This window comes from Primulina tabacum, chromosome 5 (assembly GCF_025594145.1).
Source record: "Primulina tabacum isolate GXHZ01 chromosome 5, ASM2559414v2, whole genome shotgun sequence".
In the NCBI taxonomy this organism is placed as follows: domain Eukaryota; kingdom Viridiplantae; phylum Streptophyta; class Magnoliopsida; order Lamiales; family Gesneriaceae; genus Primulina; species Primulina tabacum.
In genome coordinates, this window is record NC_134554.1 from 5,650,003 (window position 1) to 5,676,768 (window position 26,766).

The 26,766-nt window shown below is 31.5% G+C and overlaps 4 protein-coding genes across 4 annotated transcripts; 3 read left to right on the forward strand and 1 right to left on the reverse strand.

Moving 5' to 3' along the window:
* The first annotated feature begins 7,105 nt into the window (after positions 1–7,105).
* Positions 7,106–8,618, forward strand: LOC142544646 (protein NODULATION SIGNALING PATHWAY 2-like). Its single transcript, XM_075651676.1, has one exon. The coding sequence runs from the start codon at positions 7,119–7,121 to the stop codon at positions 8,571–8,573; it is 1,455 nt and encodes a 484-aa protein (XP_075507791.1). The 5' UTR covers positions 7,106–7,118; the 3' UTR covers positions 8,574–8,618.
* Positions 8,619–10,641: 2,023 nt separating this feature from the next.
* On the forward strand, positions 10,642–13,499 carry LOC142545868 (uncharacterized). Its single transcript, XM_075653282.1, has 2 exons — positions 10,642–10,931; positions 12,142–13,499. The coding sequence occupies exons 1-2, from the start codon at positions 10,770–10,772 to the stop codon at positions 13,297–13,299; spliced, it is 1,320 nt and encodes a 439-aa protein (XP_075509397.1). The 5' UTR covers positions 10,642–10,769; the 3' UTR covers positions 13,300–13,499.
* Positions 13,500–15,532: 2,033 nt separating this feature from the next.
* On the reverse strand, positions 15,533–16,685 carry LOC142545869 (ethylene-responsive transcription factor ERF014-like). Its single transcript, XM_075653283.1, has one exon. It carries the CDS (start codon positions 16,506–16,508, stop codon positions 15,831–15,833), a length of 678 nt encoding a protein of 225 aa, XP_075509398.1. The 5' UTR covers positions 16,509–16,685; the 3' UTR covers positions 15,533–15,830.
* Positions 16,686–24,004: 7,319 nt separating this feature from the next.
* Positions 24,005–25,799, forward strand: LOC142545871 (transmembrane emp24 domain-containing protein p24delta5-like). The gene is made up of 4 exons (XM_075653284.1): positions 24,005–24,306; positions 24,929–25,141; positions 25,281–25,357; positions 25,474–25,799. The coding sequence occupies exons 1-4, from the start codon at positions 24,097–24,099 to the stop codon at positions 25,616–25,618; spliced, it is 645 nt and encodes a 214-aa protein (XP_075509399.1). The 5' UTR covers positions 24,005–24,096; the 3' UTR covers positions 25,619–25,799.
* The last annotated feature ends 967 nt before the right edge of the window (positions 25,800–26,766 follow it).

Consider the following 26,766-nt stretch of genomic DNA (forward strand, 5'->3'; position numbering starts at 1 on the left):
AAGTTCACAATTACATTGTGTGCATGTAATATAATTCTTAAACGTGGTTAAACTATATAGTGGGTAAAAATAAAATTTATAGAAAATTTACTCAAATGTATTTATGTATTCCATTAACGTCTTTTCTTTTTTTGTGGGAATTGAGTTTAATGACGATGATAACATGCATATATATATACTAGAAATAATGTACGTGTGTTGCACGTGGGAAACATATGTTGAAGTAATTAGAATTTGAAATAAAATTATTTAACTCAACAAAAAATAATAATAATAGTATTGTAAATTTTGACAATTCGTGTTAATTAGCATATGTAACTAATTACGAAAAAAACATATATTTTTAATTTTAAAAAAATATTTGGACTACTAAAATTTTTCTCATATATTTTTTGTCATATTTTTTTTCTGTTATTTGTCATATTCTCTCAATAATACATATATTTTATTACAATATTCAATTATTACAATCTTTTTTGACAATCAATTATATGCAATTTTTTATTTACAATTATTTGATCATTATTCTCTTTCATGTAAATTGACAACAATTTCTACCGGATGCTTTTACTTTCCTAGTTACCTTTAATTTATTAGACACTTATACTTGATAACATATAAACTACACATTATTATAACAATCTATCATCACAAAAAAAGTACTGATCGACTGATTTAAAAAATATTGATTAAATATTGTCATTTATTTGTAATTTATAATAATAATATTTTTGACAATAAATCATCTTTTTATTGACTCTTATTATACTTATTTTAATATTTCATATTAACTCATAAGTATAATTAGCACAATTAAATTACTAATGTCATATTGGTATTACCTCTAGAAAAATAATATATTTAATTTTTCTAATTGTTTAAATATCTTCACGATATCATTTTCGTACTCTTATCTTGATAAAAATTCATTGCATTTATAAAGTTTGAATAGTAAATATAACTTTATAGTATACATTTAACGTGGAAAATGAATTCATTGTATGACAGACACTTCTTTCATTTCTATTTTTTGTGTAACCCAAAAGAGTTAAAAAAAATTTCTCTTTTATCTTCTCCAACTCACTGTAAAAAGTTATTAAAAAAATATTTATATCTAGAAAAGTATTTATATTTATTGTTTTTCTTTTCTATATATTTTGTTATATGTGAACATCTATTATACTTCATTGTCTTAATTACCATATATATTTACTATATAATTTGTGTACATTGAAGATGAATAAGTTCATTTTGTAGTTTTTTATTATCTGGACTTATGTTGATATATTAATATGTGATATACATAAATATAAGAATTTTCAAATTCAATTTATTCACAATGATTTTTCATAACAAAGGACCAACTCAAAATAATAAAAATTAAGATTCATTATTATTTTAAATATGATATAAAAATAATATGTGGAAATTTTTTTTGATATTTTAGTTGCAAAATACAGTGATAAATGCATGTAGATGCACTATTTCATTGTGTCAATTATAACTTTCTTTAAATATTTTATTTCTCACTCAAGGATCAATTATAATTCAATCTATAATAATATTTGAAAACTGTAGAATGCTTATAAATTTAAAAATCGAGTAGCATGTAAGGGACCGATTCAAAACTAAAAGTTGATGCAACATGTTTCTTCTAGCTTTACAATCGAATAATGTAGGATCGAGCGTGTGTCGCTTTACCAAAAGCTATAACTGATACTAACGATGCAAGTCAAATCTTTAAATCGTATAACAGCTCAAGCGCCTATCCATCGTGGACAATTATTGTACCCAACAATCTATCTTCTAATAATTGCACCAATTGTAATAAATGAAAATCAAAGTCGCGATCTTGGCTCTCATATCAATTGTAGGCTCAAGTGTTTACTGTTTTATCAAAATCTATAGATTATGGTAACAGTGCAAATCAAATAATTTAAATAGTACAACAGCTCAAGCACAACATTTCAATTACTCTACCCAACATGATCAATTATTGTACCCAACAAATAAGTTTATGCAAATAACATTTTACTAAATCATATGAATTTATAAGACATTTGAGTAGAATATATACTTGATATTCTACATAAGTAATAGAGAAAAAAAAATCATTTTTCATCTATTTGAAAATTTATATTTTAAAATAAAAGAAAAATCAGGGAAAAAAAAAACATGTTGACAAAATTCTGAAACCCAAATTGAAAGTTGAATTAATTCATTCATATTCATCATTAAATTCTACTATTGAATTTTAATAAATTTAACATGTTTATCCACTAAAAATAACGAAATAATTGTTTATACAATTTAATTTAAAAGTCAAAGTACATCAGTTTCTGATTCCGAATAACGACCACATTATGATTACGTTACAATGATAAATAAATTATTATTTTTATTTTATCATCATAGTCTTTACCTCAATAAACACATTTTCGAATGTATGATGTTAAATTTAATATTGATATTAGATAATTATAGTATTAATTCTAACATTTTTTTTTTATTTTTCTCAATACATTACTTTTTCTATCTTCAAATATATTAATCTATTTATCATTGTATACAAAGTATAATAATTATTTGTTTAATTGATCACATTTAAGATTAGATGTTTAGAAAAAATTCTAATATATCATTAAAGATCAATGGATGATGAAATTAAATTTGAAATCAAGAGAAAAATTAAGAAAATGTAGAACACTACAGTGCATGAAATTTCTCTTTGTACAGTGACAAAACATAAGGCGAGACCAAGTGGGATACTTATATATATGAGCATCATTCAACTTAGCCCGTTATAATATTTTTATTAACACATTTTGTCCTTCGTTTTTACTTCACTAACTTTGCAGTATGACTCATTCAAGCATTAGTTTTTTTATTTTTTTAGTACATAATGGCCTCCACTCTCACCGACTTCAATCTTTAGAAGTCGGTATTAGTAGTTTATATTAGTTTTTAATTTCTATCTTTTGATTAATTGTGTAATTTTTTATGTTTTACATAATTCATTTTTAGAATTTTTATTGAAATTTTATAATCATGATTAGAAGTGTTGCACACATACAATAAAATTAATATATTTTAAATGTTAATATTGAAGTGTCGAATAACTTTATTAAATCATTATTTAAGAACTTTTAGAAAAACTATATACATCATAATTCAGATTTAAAGATTAACATACAAATAAATAATTATGATGAATATCTTATGAAATAAATTATGTTAGTCCAAAAGGATTAAATATGATTATTATAAATGAATTTTTCTTAATTAATTATAAAATTTTCAGCACATGCGCTGAATTAATTAGAATATTTTCAATATAGTATGTAGATAAATGTTTTTCCATATGAGTTAGTGGTTGAGTCCTTATGAACATTTAAAAAAAATGTGTCTTTATATAGTAACGGTGTCTTATAATTTAAAATATTAAATGAAACAAATTATCAAGATAAAAAATTAATTTGGAAATTCAAGAATATATGGTTACTCAATTAGTTTAATTGACACGCTCTTTAGTTTGCTGATTTAATATATGTTAGATCCACAATCACTGAGTTTGACAAGAATTATTGTATAATAAAATACAATTATAATAAATTAATTGATTGTATATGTAATGAAATTTTGTATATTTCATATATGTTTGATTTATTTCATTTATAAGGTTGAAAATTTATATATTATGATATAAGATTTGTTATTAATTGTAACATCGATAAATTCACAAAAAATTTATATATTAGTTCCTGCTACCATATAATTCTGGTTTCGCCCCAGATTTTTGTGTATTCTTTTGCTTGAATTTATTGTTCCTCATTTTACCAAGACCCATAACATGTCAAACATGAAAGTGAATATTAATTTAAAGAGATGATAATATTTATATATTGTAATAAACAAATTTACCCATCACGATACTGATAAAACTAACTTAAAAATAATATTTTGACGAACATATTGTCAGGAATCCAAAAATACAACTCAAATGTCAACTTTGGCACTCAATTTTGAGTGACTGCCAAAATATCTGAACAACCCTTAATTTTTGGACAAGACAGTAACATCACAATTTTAAAATCAAAATGATATTTTCCATTTTATATCAATATTCATGATTGAAAATAGATAATATTAGATATATAGATATTAATATAAACTCGTGCGAGCTCATTTAGGCTCACCTTTAAATGAGTCAACAAAATTTCAATCCAACTCATTTAAACTGTTTGGCGGTGCAGGTCAAACCGACAGACCCAACCCAAATCGACGGCTCAAATCACAACGATCTTTTACCGTGTTTTATTTAAATAATTTATAAATGTAAACCGCAAAAAAATTTCGGTTGCAAAAAACTTTAATTTAAACACATAAATTCTAGCAAACGGTCACAAGTAAATAGATTTAAAATTTTAAAATATTTTTGTAAAAAAATTATATCACAATAAATTTTTTGATCATATTTTATTAAAGTATTTTTTAATATAAACCTTTGCAAAAAATATTTTTTTAAACGCATGAGTTATATATAGTACACGTCACAAAGACAAATTAACGAGGACATGCAAAAAAAATTAATAAGACACTAAAAAAAATTCACAATTCGATAATGGGTTATTTCTAAACTTTAATTAATTTAATTTACATAATGAAAAGATAAATAAAAAATCTAAATCATTGGATTAAAAATAACATATTATAATGTGGGTAGACACAAAAAAACCAAATACTAATTTACATAATGAAAAGATAACATTGGATAAAAAATAACATATTATAATGTGTGTAGACATAAAAAATTAAATACTAATAATCACACATATTTAAAATATGAATAAATAGGAAAAAAAGACACATTTAAATAAAAAATTAATTAATGTAAAACAAGTAATTAATAAGGAGATAAAAAAGACACATTTAATTAAAAAAAGACACATTTAAATTAATGTAAAACAAGTAATTAATAAGGAGATAAAAAAATACACATTTAATTTAAAAAATACACATTTAAATTAAGAAATTAATGTAAAACAAGTAATTAATAAGGAGATAAAAAAATACACATTTAATTAAAAAAAGACACATTTAAATCAAGAAAATTAATGTAAAACAAATAATTAATAAGGACATAAATGTAAATTCACATTTAAAGTCACATATTTATATATATAATATTTAATGTAAAACAAGTAATTAGTAAGGAGATAAAAAAAATACACATTTAATTAAAAAAAGACACATTTAAATCAAGAAATTAATGTAAAACAAATAATTAATAAGGACATAAGTGGACATTCACATTTAAAGTCACATATTTATATTTATATATATATATATATATATATATATATTTGCTAAATACTAGTTACTTTATTTTTTAGTTTATAAAAAAAATTTATTTATATTTAACCAACATTATAAATTGGTGATTGATTGAATGGAACCAGATAAAAAAAGACAAAAACTTGTGTGAGACGGTCTCACGAGTCGTATTTTGTGAGACGGTCTCACGGACCGTATTTTGTGAGATCGTCTCACAGATAAAGATTCGTGAGACCGTCTCACAAGAGATCTTCTCAAAAAAAAATTGAAATGACCGCTTTTTATTATAGAAACATGTTTGACTAATAATGGAGTCTTTGAATAATTTTTCTCCAATCAACTTTAATTATTTTGACTTGTCACATTTCCCTTTCAATTCAATAATATCAATTCATGACACCGTTTCTATTATTTTTCAACAGGTTCTTGTTGGTTTTCCAAAGGCATTTCCTTCATTGGTACCCAAGATGTTATTGGATTTTCCATTAATCACCTTGGATTTGCCATTAATCACACCTCAAATAAAATTATTTCCTGTCCACGGCCGGAGGACAAATCCGGTCTTTTGACGGAAAATTCAATACTTGGGCATCCATCGTCAGTGTTTTGCCGCATCCACATCGGCCTGATCAGCCACGCATAGCGACACATGGGCTTTCGGAAGTAGCAATGCTGGCATGCATGAACGGATATACAGGAGATTAGGCATGTCATCACATTTATGCTAATTCCACAATTTCGTATGGACACCCGGTCTGTATTTGTCTATATACTTCAAACATAACAAACATTATCTGTATACACATGCAAGTACATATATGTTTTACCTTCTGCCTGCCATCAAGGTAAGAACTAAAACTAAAGTAAACCGATGTGTTCACTTGTTCTTTCTAGAATTTAGCCCCGAATTATTTTTGTCATCTTTACGACCCATTTTTCAGATTAGTGATGCACACAACGAAGTGATTTGTCAACAAGTAAGTTCTTCTTAAAATACCAACCCTTATTTTAAAGTTATTCTGCTTGTGAACTTAATTAGAAGTGCTTGTTTATTACTTTTCTCAAAACATGGGAACAAGAGTTTTAATTTTTCGCTATCACCTGAAATCGAAGTTAAACTTCATTTCTATAACTAAGAGGGATTTTTGCCACCCCAACATATGTGGGGTGACAGAAATACTTGTTTATCAATTGATAGCGTTCGTAGCACAATCAAATATATAACCTGAAAAATCTCAATATCTAGTGGCACTAATTGATATATATATACATGTATGTCTAGTTGAGCCGGATTTATGAGCCGGCATGGCTGATGCTACATAACTAGTTAGTCAAAGTATGTATACAAAATTGTTAAAGTAACTGGTTCGTTAAGGACATCAGGGTTGCCGATCAAATATATTATCTATATCAAGTAACCAAGCCTAGTAGTTTTCACTTTGATGATTACTAAGTTAATAGGATCCCAGCCATTTTTTACATATTTAACTTGGTGTTTTGAACTTTATGTGCAATTTCGGCGTTTTATGTTTTAGAAGGTAATTAATTTTTTTTGTAACTTACGTTGTGATTCTTGGATGAAACAATGATGTTACGGCTTCAGAAGTTAAATAAAACTATTAAAATATAAGTAGTATTGACATTATTGGATTAACCAATGATTAGACAAATTATTATTTAAATCAAAGTAGTAGTGCTAATCCATCTCTTTATATTAATTCCTCCGTTGTAATCATTCCATCTCCCAGTTCAATTCAGTAAACAGCCAAGCACTTCTCTTAGCCATGGCAATGGTTATGGATCTTGATTTTCCAAATTATAGTCATTATATTGACATGGCCACCACGAACACCGCCGGTGAGGGTGGCTATTGGAACGACTGGTCACCGGTGGTCGACTGGGAGGAATTTTCCGGCGGAAAGGACGACTTCCACAACCTCATTGACTCCATGATGGATGATCAAAATATTGTGATACATCACGATCAATCAATTAGTCCTGACATGAGTGAAGAGTATTATAATACTTTATCATCTCCGGAGTGCCACACACTGATGAGCACAGATGAAGAATCTTGCGGTGGCGGCACGGAGGATTTCAAGGGGTTGAGGCTCGTCCACCTCCTCATGGCGGCGGCTGAGGCCCTGGCGGGGGCTAACAAATGCTGCGAGTTGGCTAGGGTGATATTGATTCGGCTCAAGGAGTTGGTGTCGCCAAATGCGGGCACCAACATGGAGAGGCTGGCATCCTATTTCACCGACGCCTTACGAGGTCTGCTCGACGGCGGGAAGGGCGGCGGCCACCAGTACAAGGACGAGCACCGCCAGACGGATGTTTTGGCAGCGTTTCATTTGTTGCAAGACATGTCGCCTTATTTGAAATTCGGACATTTCACCGCAAATCAGGCTATTTTTGAAGCTGTGACTCGTGATAGAAGGGTTCATATTGTTGACTATGATATAATGGAAGGTATCCAATGGGCCTCACTGATGCAGGCCTTGGTGTCTAGAAAAGATGGGACCCCGCCTCCCCATCTTCGGATCACAGCCATATCCAGGGGAGGTGGGGGGCGGCGTTCGTTCGGCACCGTCCAAGAAACCGGCCGACGCCTAACATCGTTTGCGGCGTCCATAGGTCAACCATTCTCATTCCACCAATGTAGGCTGGATGCGGCCGAGACATTCAAACCGTCGTCCTTAAAGTTGGTGAGGGGAGAAGCTCTAATAATAAACTGCATGTTACAGCTACCACATTTTAATCATCGATCCCCAGATTCAATCGCTTCATTCTTATCCGGGTCCAAGACCCTAAACCCACGACTAATCACTCTGGTAGAAGAAGAAATGGGGCCCACTGGAGACGAAGGGTTCGTGGGCCAGTTCATGGACTCATTGCAACATTACTCGGCTATCTGTGACTCACTGGAGGCCGGGTTTCCAATGCAGGGCCGATCACGTGAGTTGGTGGAGCGGGTTTTCTTGGGGCCCCGGATAGCGGGGTCGTTGGATCGTGCCCATGGGGGTGGCGACTGGTGTTCCTGGGGGCAGTGGCTGGCCGGGATCGGGTCATACCCGATGAACATTAGTTTTTGGAATCATTGTCAAGCTAAGTTGCTGATAGGATTATACAATGATGGGTATCGGGTTGAGGAATTGGCAACCAATAAACTAGTTCTAGGATGGAAGTCACGACGCCTACTTTCGGCTTCTATTTGGTGCTTTCAAGATAATGATATGTAATTGGTAATCTCGTCTTTTATCTTTCAATCTTGCGCTGAATTTTCTAACTTTTGATCCGTACTTATTTGTTGTGATGTAAGTCCATATTGTGGCATTTCTACTTCATTAATTGTGTCAAAGCCAGTCCTTTAATTTGATCTTCTTGTCCGTTTTACTTATAAATATTTCTAACATATTTCCTCTCTTTTGCCCAAAACAATGTTTTATTTCTCAGACGAGAGTATGCGGTAAAAAATTAACTCACAACTATCAAAAGGAACCACAAATTTTTATACAATTCCAACTTCTAAGAGATATATCTAATTAATGGTCATTTACTACAAATTTACATGATTTAGATCATCTGCAGTGGTTGAAAACACAACATTATGCAATTTTTACACGAGATGATCATCTCATGGACCTCACATAGTATCAGATAAATTTGACAAATTGTCGGACGTAACGAGATGATCTCGTGTAAAAAGAGAACAGCACAGACTCAGCCAAAGTAGAGGATACAAATCCAAATTTCCACCGCAAGAGGTGAAGTAACGTTTTTACCCTTGGACCCCATGGGGTAGCTGCTGAAATATCCATCTCTCACGCGTGGTTAACAAAATTAATAACATTATTTTGAAAAGGGTATCACTGGAACAGGGGAAGATTCCTGGGAATGTTCCCTCATGTAACATACATATCCCAATTTTGATGACATCAACCATCTAAATTAACAACATAAATATCGCACATTAAATAATCCTCTGACCTCACACAAATTAAAATATATATTGGCCGCAGCTTTCTTAATAATTTTATATATCTTTATTGGCAAATAATAATCTGTCCAAAGCATTTCCAATCATCTTTTAAACCCTTCTTACCTATTCTTATTTTTCTAGGTAACAACTTTAATTGTTAATTCGTTCAATACTTTTAAATACAGATGTTATTTATGTTTAGAAATTTAGCACTGATTGGCTCGTGAATCGGAATAAGATGATGAGATATGCGTTGATATATATATATATATATCATAATAATTCATAACTTTAACCAAATATATATAAATCAATTAATATCTTATCGTTTTGAAACTATCAATGTAAAATTTGATAATTAAAAGATGGATACGAAATCAATCAGATTTTTTTCGATCAAAAGTGTTATGCTAAATAAAACAATACATTTTGAAACTAAATACTTGCGTGTAATCAAATGAATCGGTTAGACTTATCGATCATAATTAAATAGAAGATTAGTAAAATTAAGTGGACCGAGAGAACTTGGTCCTGTGAGTAGCTTACTTATATACATAATTAGACGATTTTTTTTTTATTTTCGAAATGTTTCATTGAAAAAAGAACGATATGTTTATACTTATTTAGTTTGATAATATTAATGTCTACCAAATACCAAATGAGACAGTAAGGGCATCAACTTTTTGCCTTAGGTCACGGCCATCAATTTGCATTATGATATAGCAAATTTTATGAATTGTTAATTCAGATAATAATTAAATGTTCTGATGATTTTATTATTGTTGTTGTTTACATGCTTCCATTCTATATTTTTTTCTTGACTTAAAATTCATGGAGGGCTCCATTTTCTTTAAAATTTTATCGCACGTGACATCATGATAAGTGCACAATAATTACATTTTGTATTATAAATTTCACTAAATCGCAAAAAAACTATTCATTTGCCTCACACACAGAAAATTGAGACGTAAGTGTGATAATTGGGTAGAATCAAATACTCATGGGCCTTAATGGGCCTGTAGTTGTTCTTGATTACTTCATCCAACTCATTTGAACGGCCCAAGATATGTTCGATTAAGTTTATTCAAATTAGTCCACGGATATTTATATCCATAGGTTTCTAATAGCACGATATTACTTTTAAAGATTAAATATTTTCATTTAAATGGCGCTTTTAAAGTTTAAACTAGGACGAGGAGGAAACTTTAAGACATTGTGATTGTATTTGCTCTTTGCTTTCCCAATAAATTTATTATTATTATTATTATTATTATTATTATTATTATTATATATATATATATATATATATATATATATAAAGAATGATCGACTCAAATTTCAAACGAAAAAGTGAATCAAGATTCCTTCCACAACAGGTTCGATCCTGTAAGGATAGCTTCACCCCTGCTCTGTACATCGTGGTTCAATTCATTGTACCTGGACATCGTCCCACCAAATGCTTATACTCTACACCCTCAAGCCCTTCAAAATCTCTAGCATTGGCTGCAGCACAGGGCTTCCGGCTTTTATGGCTTCCACAGTATCCACTTGCGTTCCGACTGAGCAAGAACCCGTTACAACTCTGGATGGATCAATACAGAAACCACCTCCTCTCCAGGTTATGCCCATTTATTGGTTTACTTTTTCTTTGCTTTGTTGGATGGGCATCTTTTGATATGGGTTTTTGGTGGACCCTTTTGATTGGTTTTGTGCAAGATTCAATTTCGCGTTGATTGTTGTTTCTGAACCCTAATTGTTGGCATGTTGAGTTTGATTTGATTGTTGGGAGTTAAATTTATGGTGGGAGATTGTACGGAGTTCGATTTGGGGAAACGTGTGGTAATTGGAATATGTGACTTTTAGTTGGAATTTGGAAGTCTCTTGATTATCATCAAAGTCTCCCAATAGTTTTCAGCATCCTGAGTTTTGCAGTGGAACAGAATTGCATGGAAAACGGGAAAATGGGAGGCCAAGACCTATAAGGAGGAAAGTTTGTAAGCAAGCATTCCTTCTTTAATGAGAAAACGAGATTAATTTCTTCGTTCTCGGCTCTCATTACCCGATTCCTGGAGAAACTTGTCCATGATTTGAATTCTATAAATAAGAGATTTGCCGTCTGATTTTTTTTTTTTTTTTGTTTTTGTTCACACCAGTTATTGATTATGTTGTGGTGCCAAAATCTTCAATTATATGGCCTTGTGCATTTTAAATTTGGCCATCAGTAAACTCACATTTCTAGTACTTTTTGATTGTCGTGTTGGCATGATTACAAAAAATATCCATTTTATTGGAGATGTTGAACATTCGAATTAAAAAAAGGTTCTGTTTCAATGTTGGAGACTTGGAGTGATGAATTATCATAAGTCTCTTGCTTTCAGGTCGGATCACTTGTTTGTTTCAACATTTACTACACATTATTTTCCTCATTTTAAAGTTTTTGTTTTCTACTTTGGCCTCATTCTCCATGGTTGAAAGAGTCGTCTTTTACTCGAGGAGGATGGTCCCATCATTATCTTTGTAGCATTCCTGTAAATGCGTGATTGTTTTCATCAATTTGCAGGAACCATATTTTTATTTTCTTCAATTTGTAGACTATTGATGGTGGAAGCATGTTGTTTTACTTTCTAATTTTAGCTGGCTTTTTATGTGTTGTGATCTTCACTACATGCTCAGAAGTTTCAGTTTCCTGTCTGTATTGGGCTATAGTGACTTCTATCGCCACAAAATACTGCTGCAGCCTGTGAATTAATTGATCATAAAACGATTTTCTGCTAATTAACCTCGATGATATTGGATTGTGTATTTCATATGGCTACCACCCTTTTCAGGTTGCCAAGCGCTTGGAGAAGTTCAAAACCACAATTTTCACACAAATGAGCAGTCTTGCCATCAAGCATGGAGCTATCAACCTTGGACAAGGCTTTCCCAATTTCGATGGTCCAGAGTTCGTCAAAGAAGCAGCTATTCAAGCCATTAGGGATGGTAAAAATCAATATGCTCGTGGATATGGAGTTCCCAATCTGAATTCAGCTGTGGCCGAGCGTTTCAAGAAAGATACCGGCCTTGTGGTTGATCCTGAAAAGGAGGTCACTGTCACATCCGGATGCACAGAAGCAATTGCTGCAACAATTTTAGGTTTAATAAATCCCGGTGACGAAGTTATCCTCTTTGCTCCGTTCTACGATTCCTATGAAGCTACATTATCCATGGCAGGTGCTAAAATGAAGTGCGTCACATTACGCCCCCCAGAATTTTCTGTCCCAATTGACGAACTCAGAAAAATTATTTCGAAAGACACACGAGCCATCCTGATGAACACTCCACATAACCCCACGGGGAAAATGTTCACTAGAGAAGAGCTTGATGCTATTGCCTCCCTTTGTATCGAGCATGACGTACTGATATTCTCTGACGAAGTTTATGACAAGTTAGCTTTCGAAATGGACCACATTTCCATTGCATCGCTTCCGGGTATGTACAACCGGACCATAACCTTAAATTCTTTGGGGAAGACATTCTCACTGACGGGCTGGAAAATTGGTTGGGCCATAGCTCCCCCACACTTGACCTGGGGAGTGAGGCAGGCACATTCTTTCCTCACTTTCGCAACGTCCACCCCAATGCAAAATGCCGCTGCAACGGCTCTTAGGGCTCCAGAATCTTACTACGAAGAGCTGAGAAGGGATTACATTGTGAAGAAAACTATCCTGGTAGAGGGTTTAAAGTCGGTGGGCTTCACAGTTTTTCCATCAAGTGGAACCTACTTCGTGGTGGTGGATCACACCCCTTTTGGCCTTGAGAACGACATTGCCTTTTGCGAGTATCTGATCAAGGAAGTTGGGGTGGTTGCGATCCCGACGAGTGTGTTTTATCTGAATCCGGAAGATGGAAAGAATCTTGTGAGGTTTACTTTCTGCAAAGATGAAGGGACTCTGAAAAGCGCCGTGGAGAGGATGAAGGAAAAACTGGTGAAGAAGAAACCATGATTGTGATTCAAAGACCGAATTCTAAGTTATTTGTTTGGCGAATGAAATTTTATAATAGTCGACATAAACTATAAGCCATATCATCAACTTCATAGACATATTGTGTTTGTTGAATACTTCTGTCAGGATCGACATATCCATATGGATTATGGAACGGAGATGAAAGGATATCACTTGAATATTAGATATATTTTTGCTCACTAGCAACTTTAAGCAAATGTCAATGTTGAGTTTCGTCGGAGGCCTGCAAAAAATAAATAGATATGGGGTTTTTTTAAAAAAAAAATAGAAATGGTTAGTAAACTTAGTTCCAACACGAATGCTCGAATAATATTTTATATAAATTTTTTAAAAGTTTTGTTATCTCCAAATTTATTAACTTACTAGATAGAACGTTACTTACAAATTTTAACACAAGAAATCAGCTCAAACGAGAAGTCCATAAACTAACTTCATGTGTGTGTAGTTTCTTGGCAAAATTTCAATCTGATCCAGTTATACAACTTGAGTGTCACTACCAATTTTAGTCTTCTATATATATTTTATCATATTTTGGGTCATTTTCATCAAAATACTTGGTATTTTCGCCTATAGTTATCGATTCAGATATGTAAATAAGAATAATTAGAATTGATTCCCGTGTGATATAACTTAAAGCTATCTTAAATTGAAAAATTTTTGTGGCAAAGTCAATAATTTCTAGTAGACAATATAATTGATTGCTGAATAATTGTTATAGTATCACTCAAACTAATAATTATCTATTAATTGATTAGAAACATCGCGTTACAAAGGCGTGAGACTAAAAACGTATTGTTTCCAATAATCTAAAACCAAATTTCAATCATCAATTAAAATTGTGGATACTAACTCACTTCTAATTACTTTGGTGAAGTCTTAATTAAAAATAAATTTATGCCTACTTTTTTAACTTTATCGATGAAACTTTTTTTATTTTCATAAAATATCCTCGATCTCTTTTTAAGTCTTCAACCATAATTTTTTTATCTATATTTTAAAATCAAATCCTATCTTTTTTTATATTTTAAAAATTTTAAATCATTACATCACTACAGATAAAAAAAAATAGAAAAATAATTAATTTTAAAAGTAATAAAAATTATCATGTTTAAAGAATTATTTAATTTGTAATCAATCCTATTTTATAAAATTATCGTGTGAAAATCTTGATTTTAGACACCAGTACATCAGATGTTTTTCACGTGATGCCCAGAAGCCAAGTCCACAAAATCGCGACACCAAAGAAATAAGAGTTTTTTTTTTTTTTTTTTGATTGATTGACGGTTTAAGACCACATGATATGCTAATAAAATAAACTTTGAAATTAATATCAAATGGTGGCGTGTCATATGTTCAATGCATATTTATGTAGGTCATAAGATTAAATAATTCACTGGAAAAGACCAAGTACAATGTAAGAAAAACATACAGAAATGGGACTCTGCGAATCTAACAAAAGAAGAACAACTCCATGTTGAAAATTGGATAAAAATCAAAAATTTTCAATTACTAGTTTCAAAATTTGCCCCTTTCAATTTAATTTGTTTTATCACGAATAAATATTTTGTGCTTTGTTCTTGTTTTTACTTTTTTAAATAAAGAAGGAGTTGAGCTTGAATTTTTATTGTCCAAAGCACATGAAAACGCGTTCGGCAACACAAATTTATGCGTACAGTACTTTCAATTGGATGTAAATGTATAAATATAATGTTTTATTTCATAATCTAATCAAATTGATTCATAAATAAAATTTCAGACTTAGTATTATTTTTCTGAATTAACGGATTTGTCTCAAACTCGAAACTTTAATGACAGATGAAGTATAAGTTGTTGGCAATTTCATGACTTCTTAGAATGACAGTGCTAATATTTATTTATTTTTACAGAATGATAATTTTCTTGAAGGGAATGAATTAAAAAGAAGTTTGGATTGGATCATTAAAAAATTATTGTTAAGTGAATTAATTGAGGAAAAATATTGGCAAAATTTATTTTTTAAAAATGACAATATCTAAATGTATTTGAGTGTTTTTAAATATACATTGAGAATATCATTTTTTTAAATGTTTGACCAATATTATTTTAATAACTATTCATCATTAATGTATCATAGTAATTAATTTAAATTTAAAAAATCAAATTACACTTAAAATTAATGGAAGTTAAAAAATTATATGCTTTAATTTCAAGATACTTCAACATAAAAAATGACGTATACTGTAAAATAAAAAACATACTCCTATTCCAGATAATTGGCGTGTCTAATTAATACATAATACACAGGAATTCACATGGGGGAGGCAATGAATATGTCCCTCCTGTGAAATCCTTTAAACTTAATCAATGAACACTAAAAATAAAATAAAATACAGAGTGCGTAATATATGAAAATTTTCCTTTCCTGTCAATGTCAGTACAAGATTAATGCCTTCAAGAAATAAACAGAAGATCATCAAATAAATAAATAAATAATATAAACTCCAGTTCTTGATAATATATATTTATGATCATCAGCAGAAGCTCCATAATCTGATATCGTTATCTTCGTACGAATCCTCCACCATCAATGGATCAAAGGACACCCCATTGAATATGTCATTGTACTTGGGAGAATCGAAGTTGTACCAGCTGGAAGCCATAGCCATGTAATCGTGATGTTCAGATGCAGATGATGCAGCTAAGGAGATGGGGTCATATTCAATTTGCAGAATATTGGAATCGTAGTTATTCGAAGAAGATGAAGAAAGTGACGGCGAGGAATTCGAAGCATTAGTTGTCGACGATGAATATGAAGCGCCGGGGTAAAAAGAAGAAGAAAACGGAGATTGTGGGTTCGGGTTTTGCGAGTTTTCAAGAAACGTGGTGTTGGCCGCTGCCGCCGCGACTCGTTGGATGGACTTAGGAGACATGTCTGCATTTTCAGGGTTAAGCTTTTGCTGCAAAGCTTTTGAAAGTGGGAAATTTAGGTTTGCAGAAGAGCCTTTGAGGCACAAAAGTGCAGCATCGTAAGCCCTCGCCGCAGCTTCTGGTGTGGAATAAGAGCCCAACCAGATTCTTGTCTTCTGATTTGGTGCCCTTATTTCCGAAACAAATGATCCCCAACTCCTCATTCTCACTCCCTTGTACTTCTTTTTCGTCTGAGCTTTCGAGTTCTTCGTTAATGGGATATTGCTTTCTGCCTTCAACATTCTTGAAAAAGATTGCAACTTAGAAAATAAGCAATGAAATGCTTTTTATCAACTTATTGTTTTCGATTTTATTGCAGCAGCTGTTTCAATTCTTTGGTGTGTTTTGAGAAGGGGAAATGCAAATGGTAAGTGATTGTGAAGGGGGAGGGCTGAGTTGATATTTATAGCTGCAGAGTTTTGGAAAATAGAAAGATCCCTTCGGTCAAAGAATAGTATAATGCATAAATTATATAATATAATATGTACACTTTATTAAAAAAATATAAATGTACAATAAATATTTATACTACAATATTGGCTGACAGATAGTATCCAGTAATGGGCTGATGAAAGAATCGGATTTCACTTGGTTCACATGAAAACAACTGCTCTAGCTAACCGCGTTGATAATTAATTAAGAACTTTTCAGTTTCAGTCCAACGTTTAAGTTTTATATTTTTCTGATGATCTTTCTGATATCCCGCTCAAAAATGAACAAAATTTCAAAATTGTATATGTATAAGATTGTAAAATTGACGATGACTTAAAAGGATTTGATATGTATCAATCATATTATCAAGTTGTATCAGAAGCTCATCACTTAAAAACTCTAGGCATAGTTTGGTACAAATGATAGGATAAACATGTGATATATAATATAAAATAACTTAAAGATAAATAAGATCTATGATATTATATTTAATGTTTGGTATGATTTTAATAAGAGTGATTAAATTTATATATTAGATTGTAATGACAAAATTAACCTTATCATAATAAATTTATAATTTCAAAGTTGTTGCTATAATATGATAATTGAGCCCTTGATTTTGTGAGTCAAGTCAAATATAAATTTTTAAAGTTACTCGAATGATACTAATAATTTTATTGATATTTATAAAAATTATTTATATAATTATCTCGAATTCATTTATATAATTATCATATTATATAATATATAAAAATAAATAAAAATATTTATTTGATTTTAATTTCTACCTACTAGCATAGATTTATAAATTGAGAACAATTAAGTCATTTGTAGTGTATTTTATCATTAAATTAAAATTATCACACCTAATAGAAGAGACATTTTATCCTTCTAAAAAATTATTTATCAAGGATCATGGGCTTTTTAAAAAGGTACCAAACATGGGATAAGGATGATTATTTATCAATCCTTCCCTTATCCCATGTACCAAACTATGCCTAAAGTTAAAGATTTTTTAATTAACTTAGGTTAATTATGAGATTGGTAACCCTTTGAGAAGTTTCTCAAGGTGCGTATGAGTGAAGATCTAAGAACACGAAAAAAACATGTGTTTGTACAGCGGGGACAATAGTCGAATTTGGGCGTGACATAGTGGTATTAGAGACGGTCGTTGGTCGGAATACCGGGAAATAAGTGCTATGCTGCGAAAAGTGCTACGTGACATGGAAGATATCTCTTGAACATGCGTTACAAGTGTCACGTACGGGATCCACCTCTTGAACTCGTTGGAACCACTTCTAAATTCCCAATGTTGGTAGATCGATGAGATAGCCGCGACGAAGACGTCATGTTCTGAAGAAAGAGTGATTGTGATACACGTCCAAGAATGAACGAGATTCCAAAACTGTGTAAGTATGAGACATAATGAGAACTAAAAAAGATTTGATATGTATTACTCATATCATCAATGTGCATATTCTTTCGGGAGCTCATCACTTAAAAAATCCAAAGTTAAGCTTACTTGACTTAGGGTAATTTTGGTATGAGTGACTCATTTGAAGTTTCTGCGTGTGAGTGATAATATAAGCACGTTGGAAAAATATGTGTTGGTACAGTGGGGTTGGAACATTTGTTCAGTAAAATTTCATTATTATGAATAAATAATTCTAGTCTACCTCTTGAATTACCTATCCTTATATTTCCTTATAGATTTCAATCAAATTCATTTCCTTAGGAAAAAGTAAATAGACACGACCCATTGAATTATGAATATATATACTATTCTGATATTCAAATTCGAGGGACAACTTGTCAAATATGGGCATGACAATGTTGATATCCTTAATAATATTTATAGTGCTTGAAAAAAAAATATAGTTTTTTCTTCATAAATAATATATACAACTTTTTATATAACACTTTTAACATAATGTGAGATGTACATTATAAACAACAATGGAACCAATTATCATTATATACAAAAGACATGTCTTTAATCAATTTGGTTCGTTAGATCCTCACAAAGCATATCCTTAACAAGACCGAAATCATTGTTGGCATTGATTCAATATATAATCACTCACGTATATATTGCCCTAATTGTAGCTTACGTTGTTTTTTATTTTTGGAATATCGACATTATAATTGACAAACTTTATTTTCACACAAATCCATTACTGAATATAAATATTAATCTCGAGGTTGATATAATTTTAAAATGCGATCTTGAACCAGTACAAATTTTTGAAATATATTATTTGTAAATATAGTCTCTAACTTTAGTTTATAGTCAATAGACAGTCTAAAAAGATGGATATCGACTTATCCTTGTAGTTGCCAGTATTCAAATTTCTTGTTATTGTGCTTAGTCGATACTAATAGATATCTCCACATGAATAGGTATAAATTTGCTTTTATTCTTAATCTTTGAGTAGTTCTTGTTAGTCGATCGATTAGATAATTTGAGTCATGCACGGTTATGCATTAAGTCTCATAATCTTAAATTTCAGTGTATTTCTAATGAGTATTGAATTATGATTTGTTCTTTGATTTGACGAGGGTGATCATCATAATTTGGATTGTTGTAATTAGTTTACATGAAAACAATTTTTAGTGCTATTTCGCCGAAATGTTGTCGTGACACAAGAAAATTTCGGCCTGGTTCTAAAAATGTTGATATGATATCAGAAATTGTTGATACAATAACAAAAAATGCTGATATGTTCAGCGCGAGACGCTAGCAATCGGAAAAAAAATAATCAAAATTAATAGAGTTTGGGGAAGTGGAAAACTCGATCGAAACAATGATACAAATTCAATTTGCTTCCTCTAAAGATGATGTATTAATTAATAATGCGGAAATTGGACTGAGTCTTCCTCAGAAAATGGGAAAATAATTGACCAAATTTAAATGAGAAAATCTCATAAATATTTAATTCCCTCCGTTTGGCGAGTAACATGCTGTGTATATGTGCATATGAGAGATGCCAATTTTTCAAAAGGCCAACAAAATATTCCTCGTAGAATTAAAAGGGAAGACTTGTAAATTTTAGTTGTCAGTCTGGAATCCATATTTTACCATCAATAAACACAAATTTAAGTATAAAATAATCCACATTTCTTGTAGCCATGCACAAGTTATCCCCGAAAATGACTTGACAAGGAAACAATCAAAATAAATTTCTGAATTTAATTACACCTAGCTCGTAGTAACAAGTCATTTGGCCACATGGGGTGCCTTAATATTATTAATTAATATATACAAATCAATATATATATATATATATATATATCTTGGACTAAAACTTAAAAAAAAAAATTGATGTCCTATTACAATAGGGGAGTACTGCTGCTAGAATGATAAAATAGGATTCCGTAATTAGCAGCTTCCTCGAGTGTTCTTTGTGTTTGAAAATTTGATTAAAAAAAGAGAGTGTGTATGTGTGCACGCGCGTATATACTCGTACGAATACAATCGAGGCTCGAAGGTTATTTATGTAAAACAATTCAATTTCACTAATTTTTCAAAATAAATTAAAATTTTAAACTCCATTTATTTGTGTTTGATATAAAAATAAAATACTTGTTAAGAAACAAACTATATAAATGACCTACCATGCACCAAGATCGACGCTGAAGTCTATAAAAATTGATTAAAGAATGAAACCTGGTATATAATAGAAATTTTAAATGAATTTATGAATAATCGATGTCCACGTAACTATATTATATATATATAAATTTAAGCATAACGTAGTGGGATTCAAGAATTGAACTATTAACCCTTTGGATAAGAAAACAGCTCGTGCTTCTCTGTCATGCATGACAAAACAAAAAAACGCGTTTCCGGGTCCTTATCTTTCTTTATTAATTATCTGAATCTCTCTCTTTTTTCTTTTTATTTATTATTATTCGTTCTCAGAAATCAAGGTGCAGTGGAAAATGAGATCAATTAATAATTCATATAATAATGATGGATTTCTGAGTAAAAATGTAACTGTATGATGGGCCAATAAGTTTACGTATGCATGGATTGACTTTTTGGGTTTCAAAGTTGTCACTTTTTATTTTTATATGTAGGATTTGGATTCGCGATTCTCTCTTGTGGTATGCACTATGCACGGTTCAACCACTTAAAAAGAAAAGACGTCTTTTGCTTTGAAAATGCGATTACACGCGTTATAACGTGGTGATGATAAAATAGCCTTTAAAATTCCATGTCCACATTTAAGGAATTAGGTCGAGAAAGAAGTTACCAACTGACGGATAGTTTAATGACATTCTGAATGAATGAGATGTAAGTATAATTTTCACCGTAAATCTGACGATTATAATTATGTATTAAATAAATTTTTGGTAAAAACTTGCGTGAGACGGTCTTACGAGTCGTGTTTTGTGAGACGAAAAATAACTTATTTGGGTCATCCATGAAAAAATATTACTTTTTAGGCTGAAATTATTACTTTTTATCGTGAATATCGGTAGGGTTGACCCGTCTCACAGATAAAGATTCGTGAGACCGTCTCACAAGAGACATACTCTAAATTTTTTAATGTAATGGTGACAGTTTAATTTAATATCATCAATGTAGGCAGTGGTGGAGCAACATGAAGCCCGGGTGGTCCAATTTTTTTTAAAAAAAATTATATGTAAATTTTGTATGATTTTGGAATAATATGATATTAGCCCGGGTATATCAATTTAAATTATTAAAAGATTCTAGAGTTTAAAATTCTAGCTCGGGCAGAGCCATATTTCTGGCTCCGCCACTGAATATAGGTTAAACTAAATCGGATTGTGAAGATATGAATGATGTATAAATTATTATAATCATATTCTATACTTATTTTGTTTTTTTAATATAGGCTATGTTTGTTTTGTTATATTTTTCAATTTTAGTTTTGATGTCGCCTTGACGAGTAAAGCCAGCATGGTGTTCATGTGTATGGTGATACATTAGTTCCCTATGGAAAATTGAGTAAAATTGAAAAATACAAAGCTAAAACCGAAATTCGATGATATTGACAACCGAAACATAAAAACGAATATAAAACACAAAAATTACAATTTTGTCTGTCAATGTTGTTATCTTACATTTTAAAAGACATGGTCATGATGGAAGACAATCAAATGTAAGAAGAAAAAGAGATTTTATAATCTTGTCACGCTCGTGTATGTATCTGTGTGTGTATACACATATATACAACATCCTTATCGTCCTAGTTATGTATCCTAGGTAATTATTTAACATTGCCATCTCCGTTCTTAGTTATGTCATATATATCCATATTCTTTGTAAAGTGGATAACTGCCATGAAATTACGACGAATCTGTCACATATATTATTCACATTTATGTATGTATGTATGTATGTATAAAATGTTAGTTGTACCACGTCGGTTGGATAAGATACTTTAAAGTTGTGTATATGGTCTTGTACAATCCTCCCCCTTGAACTAGCTTTTGGGATTTAATTAGATCCAAGTTTCAATCTTTAACATAAACATTAAATATTTGAGATACACCAATTAATGACATTATGGCCTATAAGAAATTACAAACTTCACTATTTGAAGCCGCGTTGATTGAAAATTTTCAAACAAGTTGTCTGAAATTAATGTATGCCTTTCTTCTCTTAACAAAACATCGGGTCGAATCTATCTGAGTCGATCAAATGAAAGATATATGCAGTCTCTATCTAGGGTCGGGTAACTTTGAATTTTGGTAAATTATAGGTCCACTGGGCGCTTCAAGATTTTGTATCCTTACCTAAATAATTATTGGACGAGTAAAAAAAATTACTATATTATTCGAATCATAATATTTTCGAGCAATCGAACTCATGAAGGTTTGATGAGAATCCAGATTTAATTAATTTGAGTGTTTAATTAGTTTCCGAATCGATTTTCATATACGTGTGTAGAGTATCTCTATATTGAAAGAGAGCAATATTTTTGAAATCGGAATGAAGCCTTTAAATATGTACTCCTCAAAACCAACTTCTAGCATCAGTTGAGAGCATAATGATGTCTTTGAACTATCTATCATATTTATGAATGTCACCTATTGTTAATATGTCGTTTGGATAGATTTTTTGAAAGTTGTATATATAAATTTGAGCAATCATCTCTTCTTAAGCTAACTTTTGAGATTGAGTTATGTCAAAATCTTAACAAACATTTACTTGAAAATAAAGATACAAAGAAGCATTTAAACATACCGTTTGTCTATATGTAATAGAAAAGATTACGAATTTCTTGAAGTTGTAACGAGTATATAAAAAAACAAAAAAGGCTTTGGTGAATTCGTGCGGAAGGACGCTCCGTACGTACTCTCAATCAAATTCAGACCAATGAAAAGACACATCAATAATATAGAGTAGCGCTAACTAAAATTCATTGAATGTAATGAATGAGGGGCAAGATCCAGCTAATGCCAGAACCATTTTGTTGTTTTTAGGTAACAATTTTGAATACAAAATATTTTGATTATGATTTTAATTTGCAGATGAAAAAAAAAATCTTCGTCTTAAAAAAGTGTTGACATAGAAATTGTGTGAATAGTTTATTCTTCCATCGGTTGAAATGAACGAATCTATGCTATTAATTAAAGTTAAAATCTTTTGAGTAACTAATTTTTGATATGTTGACGAATTTTTTTTTTATCATTTTAAAAATACCTTTTACCCTCTAACTTTATAATCCACATTTCTTTTTTCATCGTATATTCTTTCTGGACATTTTAATTTCAAAAATTGATAAATATTATTTTAATTCTTTTTTTTAAAAAAAAAACACTTCTCTTTTTTTCTACGGGTGTCTCATGTCCCGCTAATATTAATTAATTATGCCATTATTCCATTTCTAATACGGCCAAAAATATATTATTCTCAATTTCCATAAAATGCCGTGGGTAGAGGACGTGAGCTTATTCTCTCCAGTTTTTGGGTTTTCATGGTTACGGGGCACGGGCTTGGCAGTTACCATCATAAAAACTGGGACGGGCCAAAGGTGGCCCATTTAGAATTTGAAAAATCAGCCCTTCGGCAATATTTCGGGGTCCATAATTCCTGGTCTAGCTAATGTATAATAAATCTTAGAGCCCAAAGAAAAATGACGCGCGTGGGTAGACTCTGTCTTCGCTGGATCTTTGTCCGAACTGGAGAACCTAGTCAAACAAAAGGCGCAATTTCATTGGTTGAAATGAAACTTGAACTGCGTGGCGCCAACACTTTGATTCCTCTAACCCACTCGCAAATTCACGCGCGTTGGCTCACTTCCACCGCAAAACCTCATCTAGTCCCTCTCTCCTCTCTCACAAACATATACGGGTAGCCGTACTACACACATATATACACCCAACTAAAAGTGTTTTCTTTCAGCGGAAGTGTTTATTGAAATGAAGTTGGTGGAGGCAGCGGCGGTGCTACTGGTGGCGTGTGTGGTGGCGCCGGCAGTGAGAGGGTTGTGGGTGGACCTTCCGAGTACGGGGACGAAGTGCGTGTCGGAGGAATTACACAACAACGTTGTCGTTTTGGGCGATTACCACTCCTTCTTCGGCCAAAACGATGATGTGAATCATACCGTCTCACCCTCTATCTCTGTTAAGGTTAAGCATCACTCTTTCCCTTTTACACAATGCCTGTTCTCTGTCTGTGTGCAGCAAAACGGAGAATTGAGTGATGTAATTTGGGCGTCGATTTGATCTTCGATTACCTTCAATATAAATTTTCAATCAGACTTCATTTTGCCCTTTTAATTTTTCAGTAATCCTTAGATAAACAGGTGTTTGGTACTTGCATTTCTTGGATAAAAGATTTTTTTTTTTGATGAAATTGACAAAATTTTACGCATGGCCCAGCAAAATGGCATGATGATTGTAATCAATGAAGACGGATATGAATTCTAGTTTCAGATTGGGTGTATGGGTGTCTCAAGAGTAGTTTTATCCATCCAATATTTGGCATAACAAAGTAGGTACTCTAGACATCTTGCTTGATATAATAGTATACATAAACAAAGAAAAATATAGTTTCTTTGACACCTTGGTGTGTGTATTACGAGTTTCAGAGTATTTAAGACTGGAAGATGGAAATTTAATGAATTTGGGTTCAGCTTACAAAATCTAGCTCATGCTCTTGGGGCACGACACCGTTGCAATAGCCTTAGGATTTACAAACTCGTTTTAATTTGTTTTTGTCCTAACGCTTTACTTGTTTTATGCATCTTAGGTTACTTCACCGTATGGAAACAATCTCTATCACCAAGAGAAGGTCTCTTACGGTCAGTTTTATTTTACTACAACTGAGACTGGTAGCTACACGGCGTGCTTCTCCGTTGATGGAGAGCAACATCGAGGTAAAACCGTGACCGTGGGCATTGACTGGAAAACTGGAATTTCTGCAAAAGATTGGGATTCGGTAGCGAAAAAAGAAAAAATCGAGGCTAGTTTATTTAATTCCTATCTGTCATTATATGGTTGTCTGGATTGAGGATAGCTGATATTCGAGACCTTCTTGTAATCTCTGTCACTCTTAAGTCTCCGTTGCATTCTCATGGATCGTATATTATATTTGTTTGTAGGGTCTCGAACTTGAGTTAAAAAAGCTGGAAGGAATTGTTCAAGCAATTCGTGAAAATATGAATTATATGATGTCTAGGTAAAATTTCCATGGGTATTTTGCTTTTTCCTTACCTGTTATTTGGCTGAGTGGGGTGTAATGTTCCGGGTGGGGAAAGCTTACATTTTTTAAATATGTTTGGTTTTCTTGTGCAGGGAAATGGATATGAGGGAGGTGAGCGAGACGGCGAATAGCAGAGTGGCTCGGTTTAGCATTATGTCTCTTGGCATCTGCATTGTGACCTCAATTTCACAATCGTTATATTTGAGGCGGTATTTTCGGAAGAAAAAACTAATCTAGAGTCGAAGAGGAAGTATCTTTTCTCGCTTTATAGAATTTGCAATTACGTAAAATTTGAGAGGAATTTATTTGTTCAGTGATGATTTGGGGAAAGTGATTTATGGGCAGGCTGAAATAGGAAAATGTAGCCAAGAAATTTGAAGCTCTTCTTTAATTTGTGCCATTGGATGCCTTGCTTTTTAAGTTGCCAATAGTGTGAGGGCGAAACAATAGCTAGTAATAAGTTCAATCGATTTTCAAAAACCAAACTTGATTGTGAAACTGCCAAATCCATGCAACTTTTTTTTATGTAAAAATTCGACTCGCATAAAATCAATTAATCTAACGGAAATAATCAAAATAATTGCTATTAATAATATTTTTAAAAAAAAACAGTTGTATTAATAGTATTATATTAAACTAGATAAATGCACGTGCGTTGCACGTTGAGAAATAGAGATAATTTGTCTATGATATTTAAATGTGTTTAAATTATTTTTGAAATAAGAATAACTTTTAATAGATAAATAATTAATTATTTAGTTGCAAATGAAATCATCACATTTTCTTGTCTTTGATTTGAAGACCCCTTGAAATCTTTTTGTGTCCATCGGTTTTTATCTTCTTATCTTTTTTTTTTGTACTCGGCAATTGTTTCTTCATCTCGAATCTCTATTTCATCTTCGTCTTCATGGATCTTCATGTTTTTGTTGATATTTATTTCATTTGATTTTTCTACCTTTGGTGGTACACAGCTTTGTTTAGTTGGCTTGATAATCTTTCGAGATCTCCATTTCTTGATATTGACATTTGTTGTTGGATAATTGACATGTATCTCAATAGCTTATGCCACAATTTTTAACACTTCATCACGTTTTTCCAATGAATTATCTAACTTGAACAAGAATGTGTAGAGCTTGGAGCTTGGTTGATTTAGCGAATCTTTATATGGGTTATTTGGTAAATTGTAGAGCTTGAAGCTTGGTTGATTTAGCGAATCTTTATATGGGTTATTTGGTAAATTCTGCATTGAAAATTTTTATTGTTAGATGCAATATTTATGTAGATATAAAATCATTTGTTTGTTTTATCTTATACCTGGTCATGAATTTGAATAAAATCTTCAATAGAACATCCAACAAAAGACGCTGCAACTTTTCCAAATAATG

What these genes read in the sequence shown, in the direction of transcription:
- LOC142544646 (XM_075651676.1), top strand. Translation starts at nt 7,119, where the DNA reads ATGGCAATGGTTATGGATCTTGATTTTCCAAATTATAGTCATTATATT.
- LOC142545868 (XM_075653282.1), top strand. Translation starts at nt 10,770, where the DNA reads ATGCTTATACTCTACACCCTCAAGCCCTTCAAAATCTCTAGCATTGGC. An exon ending in AGAAACCACCTCCTCTCCAG is followed by an intron (nt 10,932 to 12,141) that starts GTTATGCCCATT and finishes CACCCTTTTCAG; the next exon opens with GTTGCCAAGCGCTTGGAGAA.
- LOC142545869 (XM_075653283.1), bottom strand. Translation starts at nt 16,508, where the DNA reads ATGTTGAAGGCAGAAAGCAATATCCCATTAACGAAGAACTCGAAAGCT.
- LOC142545871 (XM_075653284.1), top strand. Translation starts at nt 24,097, where the DNA reads ATGAAGTTGGTGGAGGCAGCGGCGGTGCTACTGGTGGCGTGTGTGGTG. An exon ending in CACCCTCTATCTCTGTTAAG is followed by an intron (nt 24,307 to 24,928) that starts GTTAAGCATCAC and finishes TATGCATCTTAG; the next exon opens with GTTACTTCACCGTATGGAAA. An exon ending in CGAAAAAAGAAAAAATCGAG is followed by an intron (nt 25,142 to 25,280) that starts GCTAGTTTATTT and finishes ATTTGTTTGTAG; the next exon opens with GGTCTCGAACTTGAGTTAAA.